Genomic DNA, 26,550 nt, shown 5'->3' with positions numbered 1-26,550 from the left:
TAATAAGTACTTTCAGAGATGTAAGGGTCCTTCACAGTAATTTTATAATCATCCAGTACGCAGAAAACATTTAAAAAGTGTAAATATAACAAATATAAATCATTATAAAAATTAAGTCAAGTCCTGATTTCTACCTCTAGTGCCAGACGCACTCATGGCACCCCACTTACCATTACGATTTTTGCTATACATCATCCGCCTAAAGGATTTTATCCAGGAAAACTATTCAAATCACTGAAATTAGATTCAGCGAAATACTGTTAAAGCAAGCAATACTAAAATAAGCCCAGAGCTTATTTTAGTTATAGAACGAGAGTATCCCAAAAGAAATTCCATATCTTTTTCAGCTTTGTCCAACATCAACTCCTAAGATTAGAAGACAGAAGACACAGTATTGTGTAGTAGGAATTATAATAACACCATAATCAAATCTTATTGAAACCAACTAATGTGAAATTAATGTCTAGCCACAGTTTTTGTAAAATATTGTAAATAGGTCTGTGAATATTACTGTAATATTGTGAATAAATGTTACTTTTTTAACTCCTTCTATCTGAATAGCTCTGTAATTGGGGTGAATGCAAATCTTTGCTGAAAGAAAAAATGATGAAATAATAATAATAAAATGAAGCTGTTTTTGCTTCTGATTTTCCCAAAATGTGCGGTTACTCAAGACAGAGAAAGAAATATTTAACATTAACAGATCAAACTACAGAAAGATTTATAATTATTTTATTATTACAACTAAATATCCAAGGATGGGTTACCAAAGTCAAAGCTAAATTGTCAGTTGACGCATTTTTCATTGCAGAAATCGGAAGTAACAATATACGACAATACTTTCACCGAGACCTCTTAATCATGTCGTTCACAGGCTGGACATCCAATGACTTCTAGAGAAAAACTAGTAGAAAGGAACCTAAATGCATTCCTCCAAATATCAGACTAACATCCAACCCTTACCAGGTTTCTTTCGATAGTGACGTGTATTCTCAAGTCTGCTCTAGCAACTTCCAACTCAAACTGTTCTTTTAAAATGCTAGGGAGTATAGGCGCCTTAAAAAGGTTTTATCTGCTAATCCTCTCTACCCATGACGCATATATTTAGTAAACATGAACCTTCTCTTAAACCAAGCATCCTTCTCTATCATATGATCATATTTTTCATTACCTATGAACTGTGGATTTAAAAGACAGTGGTTAATTGAATGGGGGCATTTTTAATTTCAATTTACAATGATTCAATAATTTTCTAATTTGCGAACCCGAAAAGTCTCATCTTTAAATTTTGGAAGACTTAATTTCGACGTTTTCCACTTTAATTAGCTAAATCATCATTTTATTTGTCTAAAGTGTTCAAAATATATTTTTTCCTCTTACCAATAAATTCCTGCAACAGAGAGAAGAGAGATTGAATATTTCTCATCATTATCTATGCTTGCTAACAAGAGGCTGTATTCGCAAGGATGGGACACACTTAAATGCACTTCTCGACAGAACTAATGAATATTTATTCTTGTATATTTTATTGTGAACAGTGTCACCGAAGGCGAATATTTGATACCAAAGGCATATTGGCATGCAAATCCCGTGTATCCAATAGAATCGATATACCAACATTTTGCAATTTATTCGTGCCTATAAACACTGGTTGCGACCACATCACTTCATTTCCGTTTTTTGGCACACTCAGTGGAATTTCCAGTACTCCTGATGGAAAATAATCATTGTTATGATTCTTTGAGATGGCAGGTCGTTGGAAGCCTTGAAGAAGGATAGTGGAGGTGGAGGTGGAACTTTGGCTTAATGTGTCACGCAGTGTCACGCTGGCTATAAAACTAGTTTCAGGAGACTGGATGCAATGCAAGAACAGCTGGTCAAGGTCGCACGAAGGCTATCTTCTCATCAACTGACTCTTGATGTTTTTTGTGGTCACAGGTGAAACCTTTTCCAAACGTACTGTGTTAAGAAGGCTCAAATAATGAGAGCTTCATGCAAGGAAGAGAGTGGTTTTTATTCCATTTCCCGTTAGTTTTGCCACATTGACATGTGGTTGTTTGGCACCACAAGGGAGCCAAACAACCACATGGCAACATTCAATCACAAATATTCTGGGTGCTATTTTCCCAGAGACTACTGTGCCTACATCGCTTGAACAGCATAGAATATGCCTAGAAAATGATACATACACCACTGATTCCTGTGAACCCCCCTTTACTCTAGATGACATCAAATCCCTGGCAAATCACACAAGAAATAAAAAGTGCCCTGACCTCGTATACCTCGAGCCGAAAATCATCAAAGGAGTAACGGAACTTACCCCCGAACTCCTCCTAAGTCTGCTCAATAACTATTTGGATCAAGGCATATTCCCAGAAACTGGAAGACCGCGGGACAGAAGCTGATCCCAAAAAACCAAATGAAGCCTCCATAACAGCCAACCACCTACAGACTGATAGCTTTATTACCAGTAATCAGCAAACTATTTCAGAGAATTCTATACGCCCGAATTGGTTCACATTACAAGAGTGCTGAACTGCACATGTCTACCCAGTTCTGCTTTAAGCCCAAGTCTTCCACAGTAGAGGCACTTCGACATCTGCTGCACGGTGTGGGCAACTCCTACAGTTAATACTGCCTAAACAACTCCACTGATTTCGCCGGGGCGTTCAGCACCATTTGGTGGCCAAGCGTCCTGGCAGGGCTAAAGCGGACAAACCTTCCCTGCAACTTGTATTTTACTATCAAGTTTTATCTTACCGACAGGAGTATTAGTTTCGTGGCACCCGATGGTAGGGTAAACCGTCAGGTCTGCAGGGGCTGCTCCTGTGGAACATTGTCTTGAATGAGTTTCTGGCCATTGATCTTGGTGACGTTCAAACTCAAGCTTGTGCCGACGACCTGATCTTGAAAATTGCTGCTGACAGTAGAACACAGTTTGCGGTAAAAGTAAACCATGCCAACAAGATACTACAGGATTGAACCATGTTACACTGCTTAAAAATCTCACCGACAAAGACATATTCAATCTTAGTGAAAGGCACCCTTGACGTGCGAGAACACACGCTATTTACAGGCATATTACATAAATGGATATATGGAAGAAATTATGTATTAGGTATTATGTATGTTCGGGGTCTGACGGCACCTGGGATTTCTCCCCTCTCCGCATATGATCTCTGTATCGGACAAGCCAGAGATTTAAACGTGTGTGGGATATGTACTGTGTAGTTTGTTGTGCCCATTGTTCGTCCGGCCTGTTAGCCGCCGGGCCCCTAGTGAGACCCGACGTTACCAATACCCGCCACAGTGAGGCCGGCCGGGTGTTACCAATATTTGTACTCTGGCTGGTCTTGCCACTTACTTGCCTGGGATTTCAGTGGCTAGGACCAAGAAAAAAAAAAAAAAAAAATCGAGGTTGATATTAGTGATACTTTACAAGTTAGTATTAATAGTATGCGACGCGGGGCTGTGCGGTGAAAGTGAGTTTTAAAAACCAAATAGGTTCGGGCAAGAATTTTGATGTTCTCTTTTGATTTTGACATGTAGGGCTAAACGCTGTGCAAGACAAAAGTTTGGGGGGAGGATGAAGACTGGGGGGAAGAAATTGGAAATAAGGGGCCGACAGAGTAGATGGCCTCTGCAGGTGGTGAGGCATGCCCGTGCCCCACCAGAGTGAGAAAATTGGGGAGGCAAGGAGAGGCAAGCCTCTCCTCCCCAGGAGTTTGGAAAGAAAGATCCGCTCAAGAGAGTGCGGATTTGGGTCGCCAATAGGCTGTTCCGGCGGGAGAGTGCCACCGTATGTCGTGTCCATCAGTTTGCAGGCCCTAAAAACTGGCCGTTGAGTCTCATCTACTTGGGACACTAATAGGGAGTTAAATCTGGATGCCATCCTTCCAGACGGCATGTGGCCTGGGGCCTATTTTCTGGTCATTATCTTGGGGTCATAATCAAGTCTACTGGCTGTCATTATGGGGTTTTATCCCTTCCGTGATGTTTGCTATTCCTTACACTACCTTTTGTCATTATGTAGTGGGTCTATGCTGCAAGGTCTTGGGGCAGTGTCCCTTTGTTCTGATGTCACGAATATTTAAAGGTGTTTTTTCGTTTTTCGCTTCTATTGGCGGTAATCATGACTCTTGTAGTTAGACAATCTATTGTCACTTGTCTTTTCCTAGTGCATTTTGTAGTCAGTCCAAGGTCTGTATAATCGAATCCTCTGTGTCGTCTCGCTGCTATTTGCAGTTTGTTTTGTTTCATTCCGTTAAAATCTTCTGTATATGGAGGCTAGTGTTTGGCGCCTGCTAAATAATCCCTGGGCAAAATCAGTTAAGGCTAAATATTCTTCTTGTGTATCTAGTAGATGTGACTCCAGATCCCTCGGTAGATAGTATAGTGTATAGTGTATAGTGTTTTTAGGGTCTAACGGCACCAGGGGTTTCCCCCATCTCCGCGTAATATACATTGTGGTGTGATACAGAACACTGTAGAGGCCAGAGGTTTAAAAGTGTATGGATATTGTAGTGTGTAATGTTTTGTACCGTTGTTCATCTGGTCTTTTAGCCGTTGGGTCTCAAATGAGACCCACCGTTGCCCACACTATACCTCGTGGAGGCAGACCAGGTACACCAGTATTTTAGAAATTTACTATTTACTCTGGCAGGTCCTGCCACCTAATTTCCTGAGATTTCAGTGGCTAGGACCTAAAAAAAAAAAAAAAAAAAAAAAAAAGTGGAGGGGGGAGGAGAAACGCTAGAAATTGGGTCAGACCGAAAGAGATATAAGTTATACGGGTTATAGTTCATTTTTTTATTATTATTATTATTTATTTATTATTTTTTTTTTTTTTTTAAATTTTTGTGTGGGGCTTGTGTAGTTTTGGCAAGGGTCAAACGCTAGTCGCAAGATAGCTAGAGAGGGAAGGGAGACTGAAGACTGGGGGGTGAAAGACAGAAATATGGAGTCAATAGTGAAGATAACCCCAAAAGTCGGTGGGGCAGGCCCATGCCTCACCAGGTGAAGATAGGGGATGGCAGGGGGGAGGGTACAGAGTAACCATCCCCTGCCAAGGAAAGGGAAAGAAAGTGAACCGAATGAGGGTACCCGGTTCAGATCGCCTAATGATGTTTCGGCAGCAAACTGCATAATGTCTTTGTCAGGTCTTCGTACGCCATTCCTGGGACATGTTGTTCCGTCCGTGTGAGTGGTCAAATCCAGATAATGACTCCAGTTTAAGCCAGTGGTCAGATCCAGGTTAAGTTAATGATTAGTTTTTCAGATTGTAGCTGTTAGGTTTTTGTTTGGTTGACACATCTAAGGATCTTTATTATGGATGATGAGTGGTTAGTTTGTGGGAAAATTCCTGCTAAGGTTGTGGGTATGTTCTTCTTCTAGTAAAAAGATCCTGCGCAAACTGCGTTAAGGCTTTATAGTTGTCCTCGCTCTCCAGGAGATATTGTTCTTGGTTTATTGGTGAGAAACGTATTCTAGTTATTAAGAGGCAGCGGAGGTCTTCATATAGTTGGCAGTGGTGCATGAGGTGCTCCCACGTCTCTGGCTGTCCACAGTGGCAGAGAGGGGTGTCACTCAATCCGAAACTGGAGAGTTTTGCTCTTATTGCGCCATGTCCCGTGAGCAGGTAAGATGTCAGCAGACCCGGTGAAAACCAGTTTGGGCTTTGGGGAAACACTAGTTGATTATCCGGTATGAATCTTCGGGTGACTTCCCCTTTTGTCGAAGTCGTCCAGCGGGTTTGCCAGGCCTGCTGTAGGTGGGTGAGAAGGCGTTTTTTCTCTAGTTTACGATCGTTCGCCGGATCAGTTGTGTAGTCTAGGCAGGTGATTGATTTGCCTTTGGATAGTTGATAAAGCAACCCACAGCGGACGATCTCCAGGTCCAGGGGGAGAGCACCCAAGAGGACCTGGAGGGCGTGGGTGCTTACAGTACAGCAGGCTCTCGAGATTGTTAGTAGGACTGAACGTTGAATGGTCTCTAGCTTCCTTTTGTTAACTGCTGTTACCGCCTTGTGGAACCAGACTCCTGATGCGTATGTTATTGCTGGTAAGAAGACTGCCTTATAGAAGAGGGCTAGGGTCCTCTTCTTAAGTCCCCAGTCGCGACGAGTGACTCTAGCTATTAGTGCGGAGTATTTTTTGATTTTGCTTCTGAGGTAAGTAAGATGGGGTGTGAATGACAGATTTTTATCCAGCAGAATACCAAGATATTTAAGTTCAGTGGAAAGCTTAATTGTTGTTTCCTGAATCTTTATCTGGGGAGGCCTTCTGATATTGAGAGAACCTTTAAGTAGGATGGAGCAGGTTTTTGTTGGGGATATCTTTAAGTGGTTTTGGGTGGCCCAGTCTTGTAGGATATTTATAGCACGGTTTGCAGAGATCTCTAGTTGAGTTCTTGAGTCTGCCGCCAGCATCAGGATCAGGTCATCCGCATAGGCCTGCGATCGCACATTACCAAGGTCGAGGTTTAGAAAGCTGTCGAGCACCACGTTCCAGAGAAGTGGGCCAAGTACTGAGCCTTGTGGGCATCCTCTATAGACTGGTCGTGTGACTGAACAGTACGGAGCACTGACGGTTACTGTTCTGTTTGCAAGATAGGTTTTTATACAATTGTACAAATTAGCTGGTAGTTTTGCTTTCCGGAGTCTGCCAAGGACGCTTGGCCACCAGAGGGAGTCAAACGCCCCGGCAAAATCCACTGAAATGACAAGGAAGTATTTATGGCTGGTAGTGGTAGCTGCTTTGACGATATTCTCTAAGGCGTCCACCGTGGAGTATCCCCTTCTAAAGCCGTATTGGTTGTCAGAGTGAAGGCCAGCCTTGGAGTAATGAATTTCTATTCTGTTGCTTAGAAGATGTTCTAGGAGTTTGCTTAGTATGGATAGAAGAGCGATGGGCCGGTATGACTCCGGAAGGTCTTGTGGTTTTGTCGGATTCTTGAGAATAAGCCTTAATTTTGCAGATCTCCATACTACTGGGAAATGGCCTGCTTCAAGGCAATGGTTGAAGAGGTTTAGGATCTCATTTGGGATGGTTTCAACAGCCTTCTTTACGATCTCAGGCTCCAGCATATCTTCTCCTGGAGATTTCTTGTTTTTTATTTTTGCTGCAGCGGAGTCCAGTTCTTCCTTGGTGAAGCTGTCTTCCACTTGGGCCGTGGTGTATGTGCTGTTTTCCTCACATAGTAGTATTTGCTCTGGGGTACTTGGTGGCATGTGTTGATGGAACATGGCGTCAAGGATGTTATTTATAGATTCGGACCATGTCTTTGTATACGTGCCTTGTGGCGTCTTGGTGGCTGGGATGACTTCTCCCCTGGGGAGTTTGTTTGTGATTACTCTGTAAACCACTCCCCATGGAGCAGAATTTCCAACTGTGGAGACTAGGTGCTCCCAGGAGCGCTTTTCCCTCGGTAGATAGTGAACTCTAGTTATTAGTCTGCATCTAAGGTCTTCGTATCGGACACACTCAAACATAATGTGCACCCAGCTTTCTTGTTCCCCGCAAGTACAACGCGGATCCTCCACTATTCCCAATGCTGTAAGCTTTGCATTGAAAGCCCCATGACGCGTAAGGAGGTAGGTCGTGTAAAGTCCGGGTTGCAGCCAGGTTGGAAGAATGGGGTATACTCTGCCCACGTCCGGGATGAACTTTTTGGTGATATTCCCTTTTGTTGTGTTTGTCCAGCAGTATTGCCAGATTTCTTTTAGGTATTTCTGCAGCCTGTTCTTTTCAGCTTTGTGGGTTGCATTGTTATCCACTGTGTAGTCTTGGTGGGTGCAAGGCATTCCTTTGGTTATATAATAGGCTATTCCAGTACGTATGATGTCCAGGTCAAGGGCAAGGGCTCCAGCCAAAACCTGTAGGGCAACAGTGCTAGTGGTGCTACAGGCTCTGGTAATGGTTAACAAGATAGTTCTATGGATTGAGTCGACTAAGCGTCTATTTACGGCGGTTGATGCCTTGTGATACCAAACCGCAGAGGCGTATGTTATAGCTGGTAGGAATGTCGTTTTATAATATAAGGAGAGCACGCGACGTTTAAGTTCCCAGTCACGACGAACCACACGTGCTAACAGTGCAGAGTACTTCCTTATCTTTGTTCTTAAATGTGTGAGATGCTGCTTGAAGGAAAGATTACAATCTAATATCACCCCCAGGTACTTAAGCTGGCTTTGGAGTTTCACTGTGGTGTTGTTCACCTTTATTTGAGGCGGCCTGTGCAGGTCAAGGGAGCCTTTCAGTAAGATTGAGGATGTCTTAGTTGGTGAGATTTTTAGGCAGTGTAAGATGGTCCAGTCCTGTAGTATCCTGAAAGCATGGTTTGCCTTTACCTCCAACTTGGTTCTACTGTCGGCAGCAATTTTCAAGGTTAAGTCGTCGGCAAAAGCTTGGGTTTGGACGTCACCAAGGTCCATGGCCAGGAACTCATCCAAGACAATGTTCCACAACAGCGGCCCCAGGACAGAACCCTGGGGGCAACCCCTGCAGACACGGCGGTTTACCCTACCATTGGGTGCCACGACACTAATACTCCTGTCGGTAAGGTAAGACTTGATAGTGAGATACAAATTGCAGGGAAGGTTGGCCCGCTTTAGCCTTCCCAGGACACTTGGCCACCAAATGGTGTCGAAAGCTCCGGCAAAATCTATGGAGATGATTAGGTAGTATTTATTGTTGCAACTGGCCACACCGTGCAGCAGATGTCTAAGTGCCTCTACTGTCGAAGACTCAGGCTTAAAGCCGAACTGGGTAGACATGTGCAGTTCAGCACTCTTGTAATATGGAAGAAATTGTGGGTGACTATTCAAATGATTTGAAATTTGAATCCCATTAATCCCAAATACCTGATATCTTAACTGCATTAACTCCAAACCACCGCACAGCAAGTCGAAACTGATGCCATGAACATATGACTTGGAGCCCTGAAATATTGGCTACAATTCTGTTCTCTGATGAGACCCGTTTTAGCCTACGTATTCAAGACGTTATTTCATCTGTAGAAAATGAGAAAAGTAGTATCATCCCTCGACATAAAAAAAAGTCACTTACTTAGCTTGGAGGCGGTATTCTCATGTGGGGTGGAATAATATTCACAGGCCGTACACCTCTTCATTTTTTACAGGAATACAGTAATTGGGAAGATGGATCGAGAACGAATTCTCGAACCCAAATGCTACTTTTTAGTGGTGATGTTGGTCCAGATTTTCTTTTCATGCCAATAATAATGCCACAGCACAAAGAGCTTAAGCGATCGAAGAATATCTTGAAACTGAAGATATCCAACGACTGCCGTGGTCAGCACGATAACTAGACTTAAATCCCATCGAACTTGTGTGGGCTTCCTTTGGCGTTGCATTGCATGTCAAAACTTTGTTCTCTTGGCGTGCTAAGGTCTCCCCTGGTGAGAAATGGAATTTATTGTCACAGAATCTTATAGACACCCATATGTCGAGCGTTCACCGATGTCAGGCCCTTTTAGCCGTTGGAGGGAATCAAACACCGCACTGATGTCATGTGACCATATTTTCGAGCACTTTGCATTGACTTCGGTAGTGACCTTTTTGGTAATTCCGAAGCTTCTTGTCGTCTTCTCATTTCATCGCTTTTTTATGAAGGCCGCCTACATATGAAATTTACTCCCGCACAAGTTACACCATTTTTTCTGTGTTCTGGTAATATTTTCCTGTGGGGTATTTTTAAATCTAGGACGGTGTAAAAGGAAAACAAAAGAGAAGTGGAACGTAAATTCTGAGAATCCACTCTATCGGCCGAAGCATCAGCTGATGTCCTGACCACAAGTATCCCAGAACAATATCAGAATCAGGCATCAAGGAACTGGAGGAAGACAACAGAAAGTGGAAGACGAAATCCGAAGTCCAACAAAGCAAAATGACATAATAATAATCGTAAGATATATTATAACATAAGACATCAGGAGCAAAAGCAACAAACACTGGAGTTGGTAGATAACTGTGATGGACCAGTAAAATTCCTTCCGAAGAAAGAATCCTCTGTAGAGTGTACAGCTTGAGTTTGCAAAATACAGCGTCTTGTGAAAATGATTTTAGCAATGTTTGTGGTTGACTTGCGATCATTCCTAAATCAAAGTTTCAGATTGTAGTGTTGAATGATTTTCTGAGATCTTCGTAAAATCGAAGCTAAGGTTGAAACCACTTCAGTGCCATAAGAACATAAGAGAAGGTTAAAATGAAATAGATTTGAATTTAAGGATATATGGTTAGAGAGTATAAAATAGAAAATTGCTTTATTTGTTTATATGCCGATGATTAAAAATTATTTCAAACAATGTTTTTATAGGTCTCAAATTGCTGATACATTACGAGATGAATATTATTCGTAAAAAAACACAAAAATGAGAGTGTAGTACAAATATAAATTCACTTATTTACGAGTGTAAAATCGATTAAATCTACCATAAGATAATGCAATATACAACCATATGTTCAAATGTATCTTTATTCTCTTTTGATCATCCAAAATATTTGATGTTAAAATTACTACGAAGGCATTGTTATTCATTCATTGTACAATCTTCATCGACATAATTAAAATCTTGAATTTGTAAACATTTTCTACAGATAGGAATCGTGCACTGTAAATGGTGAAATCGATACATAAATACAGATTTCTTACCGGAATTTTTCTGTGTGTATAATATAAATTAAATATAAATAATTAATGTATAAACTAACGCAATATGAAAGTTATACGCGTTAAGTTTTTTTTATTATTATTAATTTTTCATGCGTTGTTTTCATTTTCTTTTTGTGAGGCACACTTTCTGGAAGGTAGGCTGCAAGCTGATGGCAAGAACTCCATTTAAATCAGCAACTACGCCATCTGGTAACTTTATATCAAATTGTTGTAGAATTGTGGCAAAATAAAGAAAAACTGAAACAAGCCCCATTTTTTCACCAGGACAAGACCTTTTACCTGAAAATTAAAAATAAATAAAAAATAATTAATAAATAAAACAAATTACAAAATTAAATTTATTTTTATATTCCTAAGTTGCGGATTTCGATTGGATTATTTAGGCCGGTGAGCCCTGAAGAGGGTGTCACGATTGACTACCTCTGATATCTGTAATTGCAAAGGCCAACGGCGGTGGGTTGCTGACCATGTATAAATCTATCAGGACTCCTACTACAATGGCGACATCCTATTTGTGTTTGGTATTTGACTCCATTGTCTTGGACATGCTTTTGTGATGCCAACTACACTTTGAATGATTCGGTTAAATTTTATTATAAAATATTCATTTTCAAACTATTTTCTTTCTTAATGCTGCCCAGTATTCATTCCATTGAGAGTTTCCTGTGTGGACTACATACAGGAATTTCTTCCAGGACTGAAGGGAGGAATGATCAATGCTAAGAATAACTGACAACAAATTTAAACTTTTAGTAAAGTATAACAGCGAGATTGTCACGTACCCGACACCCTTAAGTTAGAAAATTATATGTACAAGTTTGAAATAATTCATTCTCAGGTTTACCTGACCAACAGAACCTGCTATTTTCGAAAATTACAAAAATATCATCCAAATGGTAATGATGGATGGATAATGATAATAAAATGGTTAGCGTCTCGTCAGAAATATCCAAATGTACCTGAAGAAATGTTTACACTTGAGTCCATCCATAATTAACAAAACTGGGAAGAACTGAATCAGGACAACCCCCAACCAAGTTTTTAACGTATGAGTTGAAAGGAGACCAGCTCAAGGGTAATGAATGAAAACGCTTTTTCAAATATTTATACTTTCAGAATGTTCCACAACAATGTATGCTTTCACTTAATTCAACTATTTCCTTTATGAATATCTCATGTATAATAATTTTATACCACAGTTACGTCATAGCATAGCATATACAGTATACAAAATTTATCGCTATACTTGATGCTCAGATACACTCAGTAATTACTGAATTATGACCATAAACGACTATGCTGTATAAAAGGCTAACGGCTTCGTACCCTAGTGGAGTGGCAATGTCATTTCTTTGTGGAAGTCAAAGTGGTAAAGTTGCAGCTATGTAACGTAGTAATGATATCACGGAGTTGTGGGGGCTCTTGGGTCAGATGCTTCATTTCAAAAACGGCATATCTTTTCGGTTGCTCACATCACGCGGTGACTAATGTTCGAAGTTATTCGAAGAATGGTGTCAAATGGATCAAATCACCTCCGTCCGAGAGAACTGTACAGAAAACGAATTCGAGGTGAGTAAAGAGCGGAGTGAGTTTGTAGGTACTGCCTCAATGGAAGGTCACTCTACGACAGTTGACTTAGCATTCCAATTTTGGGATGCAAGAAAAATATCCGAAATGACGATGAACGGCACAATCAGACGTAAGACGGACACCATGGATCCAGATACATGGGAAAAACTATCCAGGGAGGTGGCGGTGGATGCTTAATATGGGATATGATTTGCTGGGATGAACTGGGACCTATGGTGGGTATTGACCAACGATACACTGGTGAGGTCTTCCAGGACAATACTCACCATAGGTCCAGTATACAATCAGTGATCATTGAATTAACAGAGAGCATTTAAATATATGGAAATAATCTTGTATATAATTCGATGTACATAAATCTTGATACTGTATATATTTTTTGAGTGTGTAAATAAATGAAAAGTAAATGTGGGCAGCTCTTTGTAGGCCATGTACACTCTGCACAGCTGCATATTTTCAGGACTGAAATGAGATCTTCCAGGAAGATAATGTGCCGTGTCATCGGGCCCACTCTGTACACGAGTGGTTCGAGAACCAGTGAAGATATCACCCATCTTGATTGGACTGTAAATTCGGCAGACCTCAATCCAATTGGACACCTGAAGATGTTTTGGTACGGGAAGTGAGACGTATGACCACACATCCGTCATTTTTTCTGACACTGTGCAATCCTTGATGGCAGCATGGTTGCAGATCCCTCCGGACGTTTTGGGATATCTAATATATTCAATGCTGAGGATAATATCGGCTGTTATCCGTGCAAACGGAGGGCAAACACTGTGTTAGGTAAGTGGTCTTAATTCAATTATCACTGATTGTATATTATTTTACTGTAATTATCTCTTTTAGTACTTTGTTGAATTTAACTGCTATTTACATTTATATTTTGTTCAACTAGCAAAGAATAGCTTCAAATTTTTGTGAAACTGTTGTGAACATTTTGTTCACAACAGTTTCACAAAATACATTTTGTTCAACATTTTGTGAAACTGTTTTATTATTTTTTGGGAACATAGAAATTCAACGTAAAAAGTGGAATATATAACTATATCTATAAAATCGTGTATTCAATTTGTCTATAACATGTTGTGTTTTCAAGATATGAAACTTTGAGAACTTCATAAACTTATGTTCCAAAAGAGTGAATACTTTTCATGGTGTTAACTGACGCTAGCACAAAGGGACGAATATTCGAACTAAGGAAGAACAGCTGAATTCGAAAAAGGAGGAGATCTGAGTTTCATACCGCGATAAATTTGTGAAAAAATGGTTATTAGGACCACAAGTAACCTATCGAGCATCTGTCCTGGGTGGCTGAATCAATAAATTCCTGTTGATCTGTCCAATCCTCTGTTCAAGTTACTTCACTAATTGAGAACAGTTTTGTGAGATGAAAGTCCCAGTGTTCCTCGTGTCATTTTTGGAAACCCCTTTGACTCTAAGCTACCTAGTGTAGGGGAAATTTACTGAATATATAACAAAAAATGGAAATCACTGAGGAACACCCCTTTGAGAAAGGCATATTTTACTGAAATAGGTTGAATGTGACTCTTTGACTTACCCATCGAAAAAGGAATAAGATATTCTGGTTTTGTGACGGATTTTCCATCTGAAGATAAAAACCTTTCTGGAATGAAACTTTCTGGGTTCTTCCAGTACTTAGGGTCACGATGCACAGCCCAAAAGTTGGCAAGAATCATCGTTCCTTTAGGTATGTCATAGTCTCCGATAGTAGAATCTTCACCTGCTCTGTAAATGCATAATACAAGCGAATACAGTGAAAGTATTTAATCACAACAGTTATAATTCTACAGCTTTTATGAAAGTAAATCATGATATAATGTATAAAATTATCTATTATAAAATAAAATAATGTTGAATAATATATTGTGTTTATAACTGCACAATAAATATCCCTACTAATTAAATATTAGAAATGTCATTTAATTTTAATTTCATGAAAATTGCTGTCTTCACGTTAAGGTTTAATCTACTGAGAGAGATTATCCAAAATAAATTACAGAAATATGTAACAATGAATTATCTTAGTTGTGACCCTATTTAAGGGTCGTAGCTAAGGCAATTCACTTAATTTCCATTTTATATCTGTATTCATTTCCATTCTATGTCTATAGAAATGTACTTTAGCCGGTTGATTGCATTTCGTGCAGGCTGAATATTCCAGAAGCCTACGGGGGGGAAACAAAGCAGCCCCGAATTTAGATACCTTTAGAAATTGCTCCAGTCATCGACGGGATTCGGACCGAAGCCTCTACGAACGATTAAAAAGTAGAGAAAACACTGTACTATTAAAAAAACTAGGTAAGTTATAACTTCCCTAAAATTTAGACAGGGATCGGAATTTTCATGTATTTAATTATTAATTTTTGAAGTGATCCATTTAATATGATTTTCAGAGTCGCTAAAGATGAGTTCATTGGACCGCTTCTTCAGAATCACTTGAACAGACTTTAAAGATAGTCGGAGAAGTGGCAGCTATGTTTTAATACTGCTAAATGCAAGGTCTTGGGGAATAGCAAACCAGAAATCAATATAAACACTTGGTGGGGTTGAATTAAAAACAGTGGATGAGGAAAGGAATTAAGCAGTTAGAATACCAGCAGATATGAAGTTTTCTGAACAGTGAAAACAGGCAGCCCATACAGTTCATGGTGGCCTGTCAGTGATTTATCGAACACTATCCTGTAGAGATGGGGAAGTTATAATCCCACTGTACAAGGCAATTGTAAGGCTACATTTGGAATGTGTCTTAAATTATGGAGACCTAATCAGAAAAAAGACATTGAGCTTCTTTAATGGTTCCAAAAAGACGGGCAACTCAAATGATGAAATCGACAGAAGAATGACAGCATTCTTCTGTCGAAAGACATGAAGAAAGACACCGATTATGTGGACTACAGAGCTTGGCAACCAAGCATGTCATAGGTGACCTGATTTAGTTTATAAGGCTCTGATAGGGATTAGTAAAATGAATGAAGGTGGAATTCTCACTGTTCTGAACAGCAATATACACTAACACAAATGAACTTAGTTACTAACACCATCAATGCACCCACTGCATACTTTCCTGGCATGCAAGACATGCCAGCCCTGACTGCCGGCCGACTGAACAGGAATAGTAAGTTGTGGTGCCAGAGGACGCATTTAAGCGAAAATTGAATTGAGTTGAATAAGTGAAAAGAATGCTTCAAAGAATGAATGGAAGCATGGTTGTGAGTGAGAAAGCACACAAAAATTTAATTCTTCTTAAGTTGTATTAATACTAATTCTTAATTTAGCTGTTTTTAAATTTAAATAAATTTATTTTATTGAGGCTAATCCTAAAGTGACATTATCTTTAATACACTTCTGCCCATTGCATTCCCCGCAGGTGTGAGAAAGAGGATGGATGCATAAAAAAAAACATATTATTTAACAGAAAAGAAAAGAATAATAATAATAATAATAATATAACATAAAACTTAAGAAAAAGCATAAAATAATAATAAATGTGTCTCTCCTACCCCTCCTTCCTGGATTGACTGGTGGACAGGAGGACCATTTATGGCCCCATGTTCATCCAAGCAGACTCCGTGGTTACCTAGCCGGCGTGGTGTGGGATTCTGACATTGGTCAGTAGGGCTTGATCCCTGGTCAGTGTAGGATAGTATCCAAAAACGAACTCCATCATAGGGTTGGGACCCTTTCCCCGTGATCCGTCATTCCTACCATTGTTCTCTCAATTCCGCCACCTCTTTCCCACCACATGGGTGGTAGGCTACCGTCTTCTGCTGGTGGGTCACCCCATTGCCTACTTTCAATTCCCATACGTAAGCGCCTGACCTGTAGATACCTTAGTCTAGCCCTACAGAGACAGATAGGCCAGACCACTGGTTAACAATGAGGCAAGAAATCGGGCTCAATAGCAATCAAAAAAACTACCCCCACCTGGAGATTCAGAACATCATATTCACTTCTTTGCACAAAACGTGAGGAGCATCTCAAATAAGCTCCACACCTTACAAACGACGATGATGTGCGAGGACCTGGATTTCATTTGCCTAATCGAAACCTTGTTGGGAAATGGAAAACAGTTAGATCGGCTAACCTCGGTTCCCATACAAATATATGGGAACCGCAGTTCTTCCGGTTCCCATACAAATATATGGGAACCGGAAGAATAGCTAGACGAGGAGGGGGAGTTATAATTTGCTATAAAAATAAATATCAGCCTATAAGAGAACGAATAACCAATTCATGTAATTTTGAAGGGATTTGCGTTACCTTTTCAAAAGAGCACGTGAAAATACAGTTATTCATCATATAACTCCTACCTGAGCACGCAAAGGAGACAAGAAACGAACTCTAACACAATAATAGCGGGAGATTTTAATTTGCCTCTTCCGAAACACAGGGAGGCCAAGAAAGAGCTGGATGCTACATTAGGCGCATTGCACTTAACGTGGCTTCCGACACCAACTAAATTGACCGAGTTTAGGATTGTGGAAAACCCAAACTGCCATTGTGGCTCCCCAGAGGCTGGGAGCATCACCTCTGCCACTTTGACTTTACGACTACCATAGGCGTTCTCTTATAACGAGAATTCACTACATCCTCATGAATATGGAGCAACAAACTGCTTGACACTGCTGAAGAATATACAGCTTTCACTACCTTTACAAAGGACTTATTCCAGAGGCAAAAAACCTTACCCAGAACGTAATAGATCTGGGAATTGGAATGTATTCTGCCATCGAAAACGATTGGTACCTACCACCCACTTGAAGACTGTCCTGATCATTAACCTATCTCGGACGGAACCTCTGCCACATGAATGACGCCAAATCGGACCAGATACCCAAATTGGACTCTTTACGAACAGTGACAACGCGCTCTCTACTGCCAAATCCTGATGGCGATGTATACTGGACACCTTTAGCTGGTACCATTTTCTTCCTTTTCCTCGGCGGGAGGGAGAAAAACAATTATGATATTAGGGTTTCCTGTAAAGGATTACACCTACCCATATTTGTTTTGTCTGTAAATGTAAATTGCGTGTGTTCTCTGGTCGATTTGCCTGTTTGCTGGACGAAAAAACCCAGCGTCTGGGGAAGGAACTTTGCTATCTACGCCTGAGACTGACTAACTCAGCCACAGAATGAAAAAAGCCAACTAACGTTCTTCGTGTCATCGACGGGATTCGAACCTGGGCCTTTTCAAACTCGTGTGGGGAGGACGGTGACGATACCACTGTGATAACGCGCAGACTGTGGGAGGGAGGAAGCAGTCCTGTCTCCTTCCCTCCCCTGCCAACCATTATCCTTCTCCTGGTGGGGCAGGGTCTGCCTCACTGAACATCCGGGGTCGCCTTCTCTATTGTCCCCATACTTCTGGCTTACCCCCCAGTTTTTAGTCTTCCCTCCGACTTTGCCTAATACGCCAGCGTATACCCCACACCAACTGCAAAGACTTATTTCTTCCAAATTAAACCGCATAAACCTCATTTGGCTTTGCCAATTCCAGAGCTCATCATTATCGAGGTTTTTTTTTTTTTTTTTTTAAAGCCCTAGCCACCGAAATCTCAGGAAATTAGGTGGCAGCACCTGCCAGAGTATACATAAGCTACTGGGTTCCTGGTCTGCTTCCACGAGGCGTAAGTGGGGCAACGTTGGGGTCCAGCGGCTAAACAACCAGAGGAACTACGGTGCACGACACTAAACGATCCACACACTTTTAAATCTCTGGCATTTACAGCATACTGTTAAACACTATAAAAATACACTTACACTTATATTTACCTAAACATCAGGGTACTGTCACTCGATACATAAAACATACGCGGAAATGAGCGAAATCCCCGGAGCCGTCTGACCCTCAACATACGTATACCTGTACTTACCTAAACATCATTGCTGACCAGGTACACCCTTTCATGGCAACGGTCTTCCCCTCTGGCGTTGCCGTCTTTTGGCAGGATAATGCACCACACCACACCTCCCGGATTGTTTGAGATTGGTTTTCGGAACATGAGGAAGAATTCCAGGTATTGTCCTGGCCTCCGTATTCCCCAAACATCAATCCCATCGAGCATCTGCGGTTTGTGTTGGAACAGCAATTCCGATCTGCGGCGTGTCAAGCACGGACCTCACAGGAGTTAAAGGATCTGCCGGTTACGTTTTGGTACCTGATACCACAAGACACATTTAGAAATCTTGTAGAGTCCATGCCTTGCCGCTGTTTTGGCTGCATGCGGAGGACCAACATCATATTAGGTAGGTGGTCATAACGCTTTGGCTCAACGGAATAAATATGAACATAACAAACCTTGAAATTCAATGCTTGAAGATGAGGGCACTAACAAAATTTCCTTTTTGTATACAATATTGACAATAGATATGGTGTTACAGAAGTGAAAAATATTTGTTCTTTACCACAATTAATTGGTGAAACGTATTAGAAGGAGTATGGTTATTGTGGCCAAACGTTGCCAGCTTCCATATATTTTCAGTAGAAAGCCAATACACATCTGGAGATTATGCTTGTAGATCAACCATTGGTTGTTATTCCTCTAATGAAAGGTTTGTTGGGTGGCCACTAAAGTAGGAACGTGGTATAGGAGGGTTGAAAATTAAAGACAGCGTATACAAAGCTTGATTGAATGTTGCTAGTAACCTGAATATAACTGATGAGAGAAAATGTCAAGAAGCGTTACCATATCCTTTAAGATTAAGATCATATCACTGTAACTGCAATTTTATTAATGAATCCCTTTTTGAGTATAATGCAGACTGAGTCTGAGAATGTTTATTTATCTCAGAAGGTCTTTGGGGTTTGATCGAATTTTAACATGCAGGCTTTTTTGTCTTTTACGTAATTTCCTTGCTCTTTCATGAAGGTTGCAAAATGAATTTATTAAAAATATGGTCTTTTGAAAATAACTCTGAAATGATTTGAATTCACATATCTCATAATACCGAAAAAACTCTTTTAACTATTAAACAGTTCCAATTTTAAATAAAGTTTTTTGGTAATTTGCTAAACTCCATGGGTTGGCTTATATTCTGACACTGAATTCTGTTCAAATTCCTGCTGGCTCGTTCTTGGACCAATAACTTTCTGCATCATTTCTTTCTCTTAGTGCTCCATTCTTCTGCGTTCGTCTACCACTAATTGTCTACAGATGGGTGCTTTCACACCACTGAATTCCTTCGTCATGTTACATGAAAACTAACATTTTTTTTGTTTGCCATAGATCCTAAACAGAATTTTAAAATATTACCAGCAATGTGGTATATAAGGACTGAGTGTGCTAATCCTCACGTACGAGATTTTATAGTTAATCTATATGAAGGTGGAAGTCATCTGTTCGGAAAATGTACCATACTGATCCTGGTACACTAATTAAAAAAATTCAAGAAAATAAGCACGAAAAAGCACAACTGAATGAACAAAATGTAGTTTATCTACAATCAGAAACAGTTTGTAAATAGGAACACTTCTAACCCTTAATCAATTTTTAAATTGTTATAAATACTGCATACTTACATCCTTTGTAAATTGATTGGAACGATTGTCTGCCATCTCGATATTTCTAGTAATGTTGCTTGAGTGTAGGGAAGTTGAAGGCGATCCTCCCATGATGGCATCCTTTCCCTCCCTATGATTTCATCTATTTCATCTTGGACACGTCGCTGTACATCGGGATATGTCACCATTATCAGAAAACTCCACGAAAGTGTTACTGCAGTAGTATCGCTTCCAGCTCCAAATATTGCTGCTATGTTTCCGGTGAGCATCCTTTCTACGTAAAAATAATGGGTAAACGCAAACCAGTTGCACTTTAAATTAAACAAAAACTTGAAATTATTCAAAATTTTGAAAATGGTGCAAACCATTTTCAGAACTCTGTTCAGGTTTATCTATATATATGATTAGTAATAATTCCGAAAATAAATTAAAAAATGAAATCAAGTAAAAAGAAATGAAAATAAATTAAAAATTAAAAAAATGGAAAGTGTTTTCAATATCTCAGATTTTTATCAATTTTAACAATAGTTTTAGAATTAGAAAGACTAAGTGGTAGAGGGATTCAAATATTGACCGACCAATTCTTCTTTGAATTTTATCGAATTATGCTCCCCGGGCCACGTTAATAAGTAATTCATTTCCAATGATCTACAGCAAGTTGCTCGATGGTTAGTGGGATGAAATCCAGCCTTCTGTTACTCCATAGGATTTTATATTTGTGTCTGCTGACTCTTGGTTGCCCTGCCATTGAAGATTCATCTTTTCCATTCATTTTTCTGATCCCATCAGCTCTTTACATACTTAAGTTTCGAACTCCCAACCGCAGCGTGTCAAGTTGCGGACCTTTGCAGTGTGCACTTTCTAAGCCTCATGGGAGGAACAATATCTTAATTATACCCCTATTCCGATCTGGTCGCTCTTCTTTGAACAATTTTTAGAAGAAGTACTAAAACTCATAGAGAGGACACGATGCTATGCTGGTCTCGCCATTTTGCATCACCGTAAATGTCGCATTTCAGTTATCATTAAGTCTTTTATCCCCGAATAACTTTCAATCCTCATACACAACTTAGAATTAAATCCTTGATTTGTGTTCCCAGGGTCAACATTTTCCAGTTAGAAGCAATAAACTTTAGCTGACATATTTCTGACCATATTTGTAACGGATCTTATTCATTTTGATGCAAAATGACCTGGTTATAATTAATAACCTTTCAGCATTCAGATCATCAGCAAACTTTGAGAGCTTCGCCTGTACTCTCTCATCAACTCTTTAAAGGAGGTTATAAGCAGGAGGAGGGTCCCAGCCCTGTTCCTTGAGAGATGCCATTTTCTATGCTCATTCTGAAGAATAGTCACTTAGGATTAGGCTACTCTTTGTCTTTCCTCTTTTAGTCAGCTCCTGCCCCGATGAAGAATCTTCGCAAAAATCAACTTTATGCCTTTCTTACAATGGCCTTTCATGAGGAGCTGTATTAATAGCTTTGCTGAATCAAGGTAAATAATATAAAAGCTGCTTCTTGTATTCGTTTCTAATATGATCTCAACATAAAAATTAACAAAACTGGTCAGAGAAGTCGTCTCCTTTGAGAACCCGTGCTGCGATCCATTAATAACATTGTCCCCAAAGAGATGGCTCTGCACTGCACCCTTCCACAGAGATTCCATGATCCTTACATTAAGAGAAGTCAACTTCTGTAGGCTACCACTTGTTTTCTTCCCATCACATCCTGAAAGGTTATCACTTCTTTTCTTTCCATCACATGCCAATGCGTGATGCTCTCATTCCCTTCACAATGGTAATGTGCGATGCTGTCACTCTTCACAATGCCAATGTGTGATGCAATCACTTCATCTGCTTGACTGGCAATGATATTTGCACTTCGATTAAAGGAGAAGTCTCTGGTAACAAATTTTAATTGTAGTACAAGTGAAAATATTTAATTTTTCGGTTATTTTTATTATTTTAATTTTTTTTTAATTTTAAATCAAATACCCTAGCGAAAAGGACAGTTGGTAAAATCGCCATCTTCTTAACACTCTGAGGAAAAGACCGACAACGAACCCGGCGATTACTTGAGGAATTTCTATGGATCTTTTCGTTTGGTGGCTATGTCAGTTGGCCTCAACGGAAGATAGCATATAATAGACATAATATATAAGGAGCAATATGGCCTATGTTGATGATGCGCCTAAAAGAAATAAACTAACACAAAGATGTTTTGCATTTATTTGTACACCGCAGTTTCAAAATCCGATTTTATTATTATTTTTTGAGAGCGATAATTACCATTGAACGAACTGTTTAATTCATTTTCTCGTTTTTTCATTTCTACCACAAATGCCTCGATATAACTCACGACGTTATCTGGATCGGTTTTCTTTTTAATGGGTTCGGCTTCCCTCCTATTAAAAGAGAAAATAAAATATAGCTGCTAAGAAATACATATCACGCTCTGAAAATTGAATCATCTCACAAATTATTTTCTTTCCTCTAAAACTAATAATGCGTTATCAATACAATTCAAATATACAGAAATTTAAAATAAAACTAACAGTAAATAAGAATACTTTTTCTTCATTATTTTTGAACTAGCTAAGGAGCGAATTCGTAAGTAATTAAATTTGAATGAAGAGGCGAAATTACAATTTCACTAAATTTTGACCAACCTGCATTATTTTACCGTTGTAATCACTTATTATGCAGAAACTCACTTTACAATTTACAAGGCATGCACAACATTCGTCGTCCATTTTCCAAGGATACTTTATTCGTCTTAGATATCATCCGGGAAGCCTGAACAACCGGGACAGTCCAATACACTACTCGACAAAATTAACAGAACAAAATATTTTCATGAATATTTTAATTTGAACGGTGTCACCAACGGAGAATATTTGATATAAGAGACACCATGACCTGCGAATTTCGAGTGTCCAATAGAAATCGATCTGCCACATAACACAGTTGCACCACATCACATCATCCTCATTTCTAGGCTTGCTCAGGAGGATAACCCCACTTCGACTACTCAGGATGGCAAGTCATCGTCGTTTAGAGGATGATTTAAGATGGCGTGCCTCTGGACGACTTGAAGCCGGGCACTCGCTGACGAAACTGGCAGGTTGTCTCAATCTGTCACTCAGTGTCTTCTAAGCAGTATGGAAGCAGTTTCAAGAGGCAGGAATCATTACAAGGAAAGATGGCCAAGCTCAAGGTCTTCCAAGGGCTACTTCAACCAGAACAGAACACTATCTGGCTCTAACAGCAAGACAGAACCCTACGGCAGCCGTGTCATCAACTGTCACTTCAGGTTGCTGCATCAAAAAGTAAACACATTTCCAACCGGAGTGCGTTAAGAAGACTTGATTCAATTGAACACTACCCGTGGAAGCTAGTGCTTTTTATTCCATTAATCCAAAACGACATCACAAATCGTCGACTGTGGTGCGATGAACATGTGATTTTGAGCCCAAACATATGGGCTACAGTTCCGTTTCCGGATGAGTCCCGTTTTAGCCTAAACAGATTATATACTTTATTTCATCTGGAGCCAACAAAAATGCGAGACTCTCACACCAATATCAGCAAAACGGGCTGATATTGGTGTGAGGGTCCATGATTTTGTCGATGACGACTAATAGGGCCCAAGCCAAACCATTACACTCCTTCCACCAAACTTCTTTGTTGTGAAGACACAATCAGGAAGGAATTGTTCCCCTGGCATTCGCCAGGAACGGCCATCACAATGGTAGAGTGAGAACCTTGACTCGTCTGTCCATAGGACTGCTTTCGACTGCTCTACAGTCCAGGATTCACGCTCCTTACACCACATGAATTAGCGTCTAGAATTTGTTGAGGTGATCAATTCTGTTGAACTATTGAGGTAATTCTGTTGAACGTGTCATCTTGCATGCCCACCTTTGCAATTGTCTGTTTGAAGCCCAGGGTGCATATTTATAGCAGGTTCTGTGACGTATTGCATGCATAAGACCTGTTTCTCCATCCATGGAGATATGTCCAGATATTAATGGTAATGCAGTATATATACCTAGGGCCTATCTTTGGAGTATTTGGACCGTAGGCAAAATATTTTCCAAGGGCCCTATATCACACTTTAATAATAATTTAAAAAATAACACACATTATAATCCAAAATTATGACCTGTTTGCCTATATTTCTAAGGAAATATAGGCAAATATGTGCCTAGGATACACAGATAAACCCTGTACATACCACAACGGTTATGATTATTTCGGATATAAGAATATCTTTTAAATCCTGATTTCACTATTTCCTGTAGCATTATTTACCGCATTCATATTTCTAGTCTCACATACCTGTGCCTTAAAGAAATAAAAATAAAAAATAAACAGTTCTTGCATAGTTGATACTTACCCTGCAAACTCATTGAATCCCCGAAATGCTTTTACCATCGGCATAAACCTTAGCACTGAATTTAATAATGGCGACAGCCAGGGAAAATACGTAGGCAAATCAAACGTTTCTAAGTGTTCGTTTGCTTTTGTGAAAATATCATTAATATACTTTAATTTTTCTTTGGTGAACTGTTTGCCGAAAACCAAAGAAGTGATATTGTGGACGGTACTAGAAAGAATGGCATCTTTCGGGTCAAAAGGCGCTCCGTTGTGAGCTTCAATCCCTTTTATAAACTCGCAGATTTCGTCCTGCAATACAAATAAAAAAAAAGATCAGTTTCGCATCCAAAACAGAAAGATATAGAAAAAACCATCGAGAATATATAAACTTTACATAAATATGGGCGAAAGTTAAAAAAAACTAAATACTATATTTATTATAGTATTAATATAATCTGCACTCAGTATTAATAAAGATATAGAAAAAACCATCGACAATACGTAAACTTTACTTAATTATGGGCGAAAATTAATGAAAACTAAATACTATATTTATTATACGTAGTATTAAGATAGACTGTACTGTACTGAGTGCATTCCCCAGCGTTTATTGTTGGACCCATTTGTTTTTTCCATATTTATTAATGATACTGATGAAAGTATATTATGCTTAAAGGTCTAAGTTTACAGAGATACAAAGGTTGGCAGGGTGGATAATGAAATTATGCTGCTGCAACAAGATATTAAAAAATTAGGCAGACGAACTCAGAAATGGCAGTTGAAGTTTCCCACTGACAAATACAAGGTACTGCGTATGGATAGCAGTAATCCCAGAGTAATACCAAATCTGTATTACTACACTCAGGGAATACATATTGGGTACTGCATATGGTTTAACTGCCTCGTATTAGGAAGACTGTACATCTGTTGGAACGGACACAGAAAAGGGCAATGAGACTGATGAGAAAAGAAAAAGGTTGCGCTTAGCAAGAAAGGGGCTTCACTTCAACAACTTGCAGCTTCCGAAGACTAGGCATGCAATTGTTCTTATTGAGGTGTTTAAGGCTTTGAATGGCTGGTGGCATTCTCACTCTTGCTGAAATTACCCATATAAGGGGGTATAAATTCAAATTGTGTAATGGTATCTGCAGAATGGATATGTGGAAAGTCGCCTTCAGCCTATGGATGGTTTATTGCTGGAAAAAACTTCTATTCCTTGTGGAATTTTATAGTTTGAATAAATTCAACGAAGAACTATGGAGGGGACGGATAGGTGAATACTAGTACTAACTTGTAGAGCAGGATAACTCATCAGGTATCAACCCTGCCCAGTTGCATTATATTGTTAAGCTTATGGTGGTCCAGCCGAAAAGTTACGAAATAATTTAAAAACACAAGAGAAGCCGACTCGGCAACCTTTCAATGCAGGGAAATGAAAATGTTTTCTTCTCTTGATTTTGAGATCGAAGATCAGAAACAGGAGTTATTAGCTCAATCATGGGTCCCGAAACATTTTCCCCTAACGACTATGGTAAACAAAAATATGTCACTGAAAATATGTGTAAACAAAAATATGTCACAATTTGGAAATGTCACTGACCTGAGAGTGATGCTTTGTGCCAGGAAGTGGATGTTTTTGGTCTTTTGACTAAATTCGCGGATAACAGAAGATATAATCATCATTCTCCCCGTAGCGGTTAGGATGATATCACTGCAGGCACCTAACGATGAACGTACGCAAGTACAAACTACAAACACTGCCAGGAGAGTATACGATCCAAAATATATCAACATTGGAAAAGTTACTACCCTTTTCCAACTTTACCCATGGAACATACTGGATGAGCTTAATATCAATGAGGCTACTTGCTTTCGAGATTGATGGAATTCATTCCAGGGTATTCAACGTCCAAAACTTGCATCCTTAGTCCCCACTCAAAACAATGGTGGAATGACCTCCTGACTAAGGCCTTTAAGGAAAAACAGGCAACCATACCTCCTACAAGAAGTTCGCCTTCACACGGCTCATGTGCCAAATTTTCCAAATCAAGGATGGATTTTCAGAAGAGTAAGCAATCAGCTATTGGTAATTTCATGAACGGTCCGCTACCCAGGGGAAAACGTGACGTGTGTGTCAACATATCATACTTGCACTCCTCTGTCTCTAGATGTCCTTGAATTGTGAGGGGGGGGGAATTGAAAAGTCTTTGTTATATGTGTTGTTGATTAATAATAATAATGATTCTTTATTAAATATTTCTTATTTGTTCAGTTCCCTTATATACTATATAGACCTCTTTTCCTTATACCCCCCACTTACACATCTGACTTTACTTCACTGGAGAATTCCAAATTCAAGGG

General features: G+C 39.7%; 1 protein-coding gene across 1 annotated transcript in view; it reads right to left on the bottom strand.

Moving 5' to 3' along the window:
• The window catches only part of LOC150088490 (cytochrome P450 2J2-like), a 71,455-nt gene that overhangs the window by 30,949 nt on the left and 13,956 nt on the right, over positions 1-26,550 (bottom strand). Inside the window, exons 4-8 of the mRNA XM_090370186.1 lie at positions 24,209-24,498; positions 22,099-22,214; positions 19,827-20,082; positions 13,843-14,030; positions 10,816-10,970 (exon numbers count right to left, since the gene is read on the bottom strand). Of these exons, the coding sequence (XP_090226312.1) occupies positions 10,816-10,970; positions 13,843-14,030; positions 19,827-20,082; positions 22,099-22,214; positions 24,209-24,498 (1,005 nt within the window). The remainder of the gene's footprint in view (positions 1-10,815; positions 10,971-13,842; positions 14,031-19,826; positions 20,083-22,098; positions 22,215-24,208; positions 24,499-26,550) is intronic.

The sequence above is a fragment of the Mastigoproctus giganteus genome, chromosome 3, assembly GCF_048544385.1.
Source record: "Mastigoproctus giganteus isolate SK-2022 chromosome 3, ASM4854438v1, whole genome shotgun sequence".
Taxonomy (NCBI): Eukaryota; Metazoa; Arthropoda; class Arachnida; order Uropygi; family Thelyphonidae; genus Mastigoproctus; species Mastigoproctus giganteus.
This window is presented reverse-complemented; position numbering and strand designations above follow the sequence as displayed.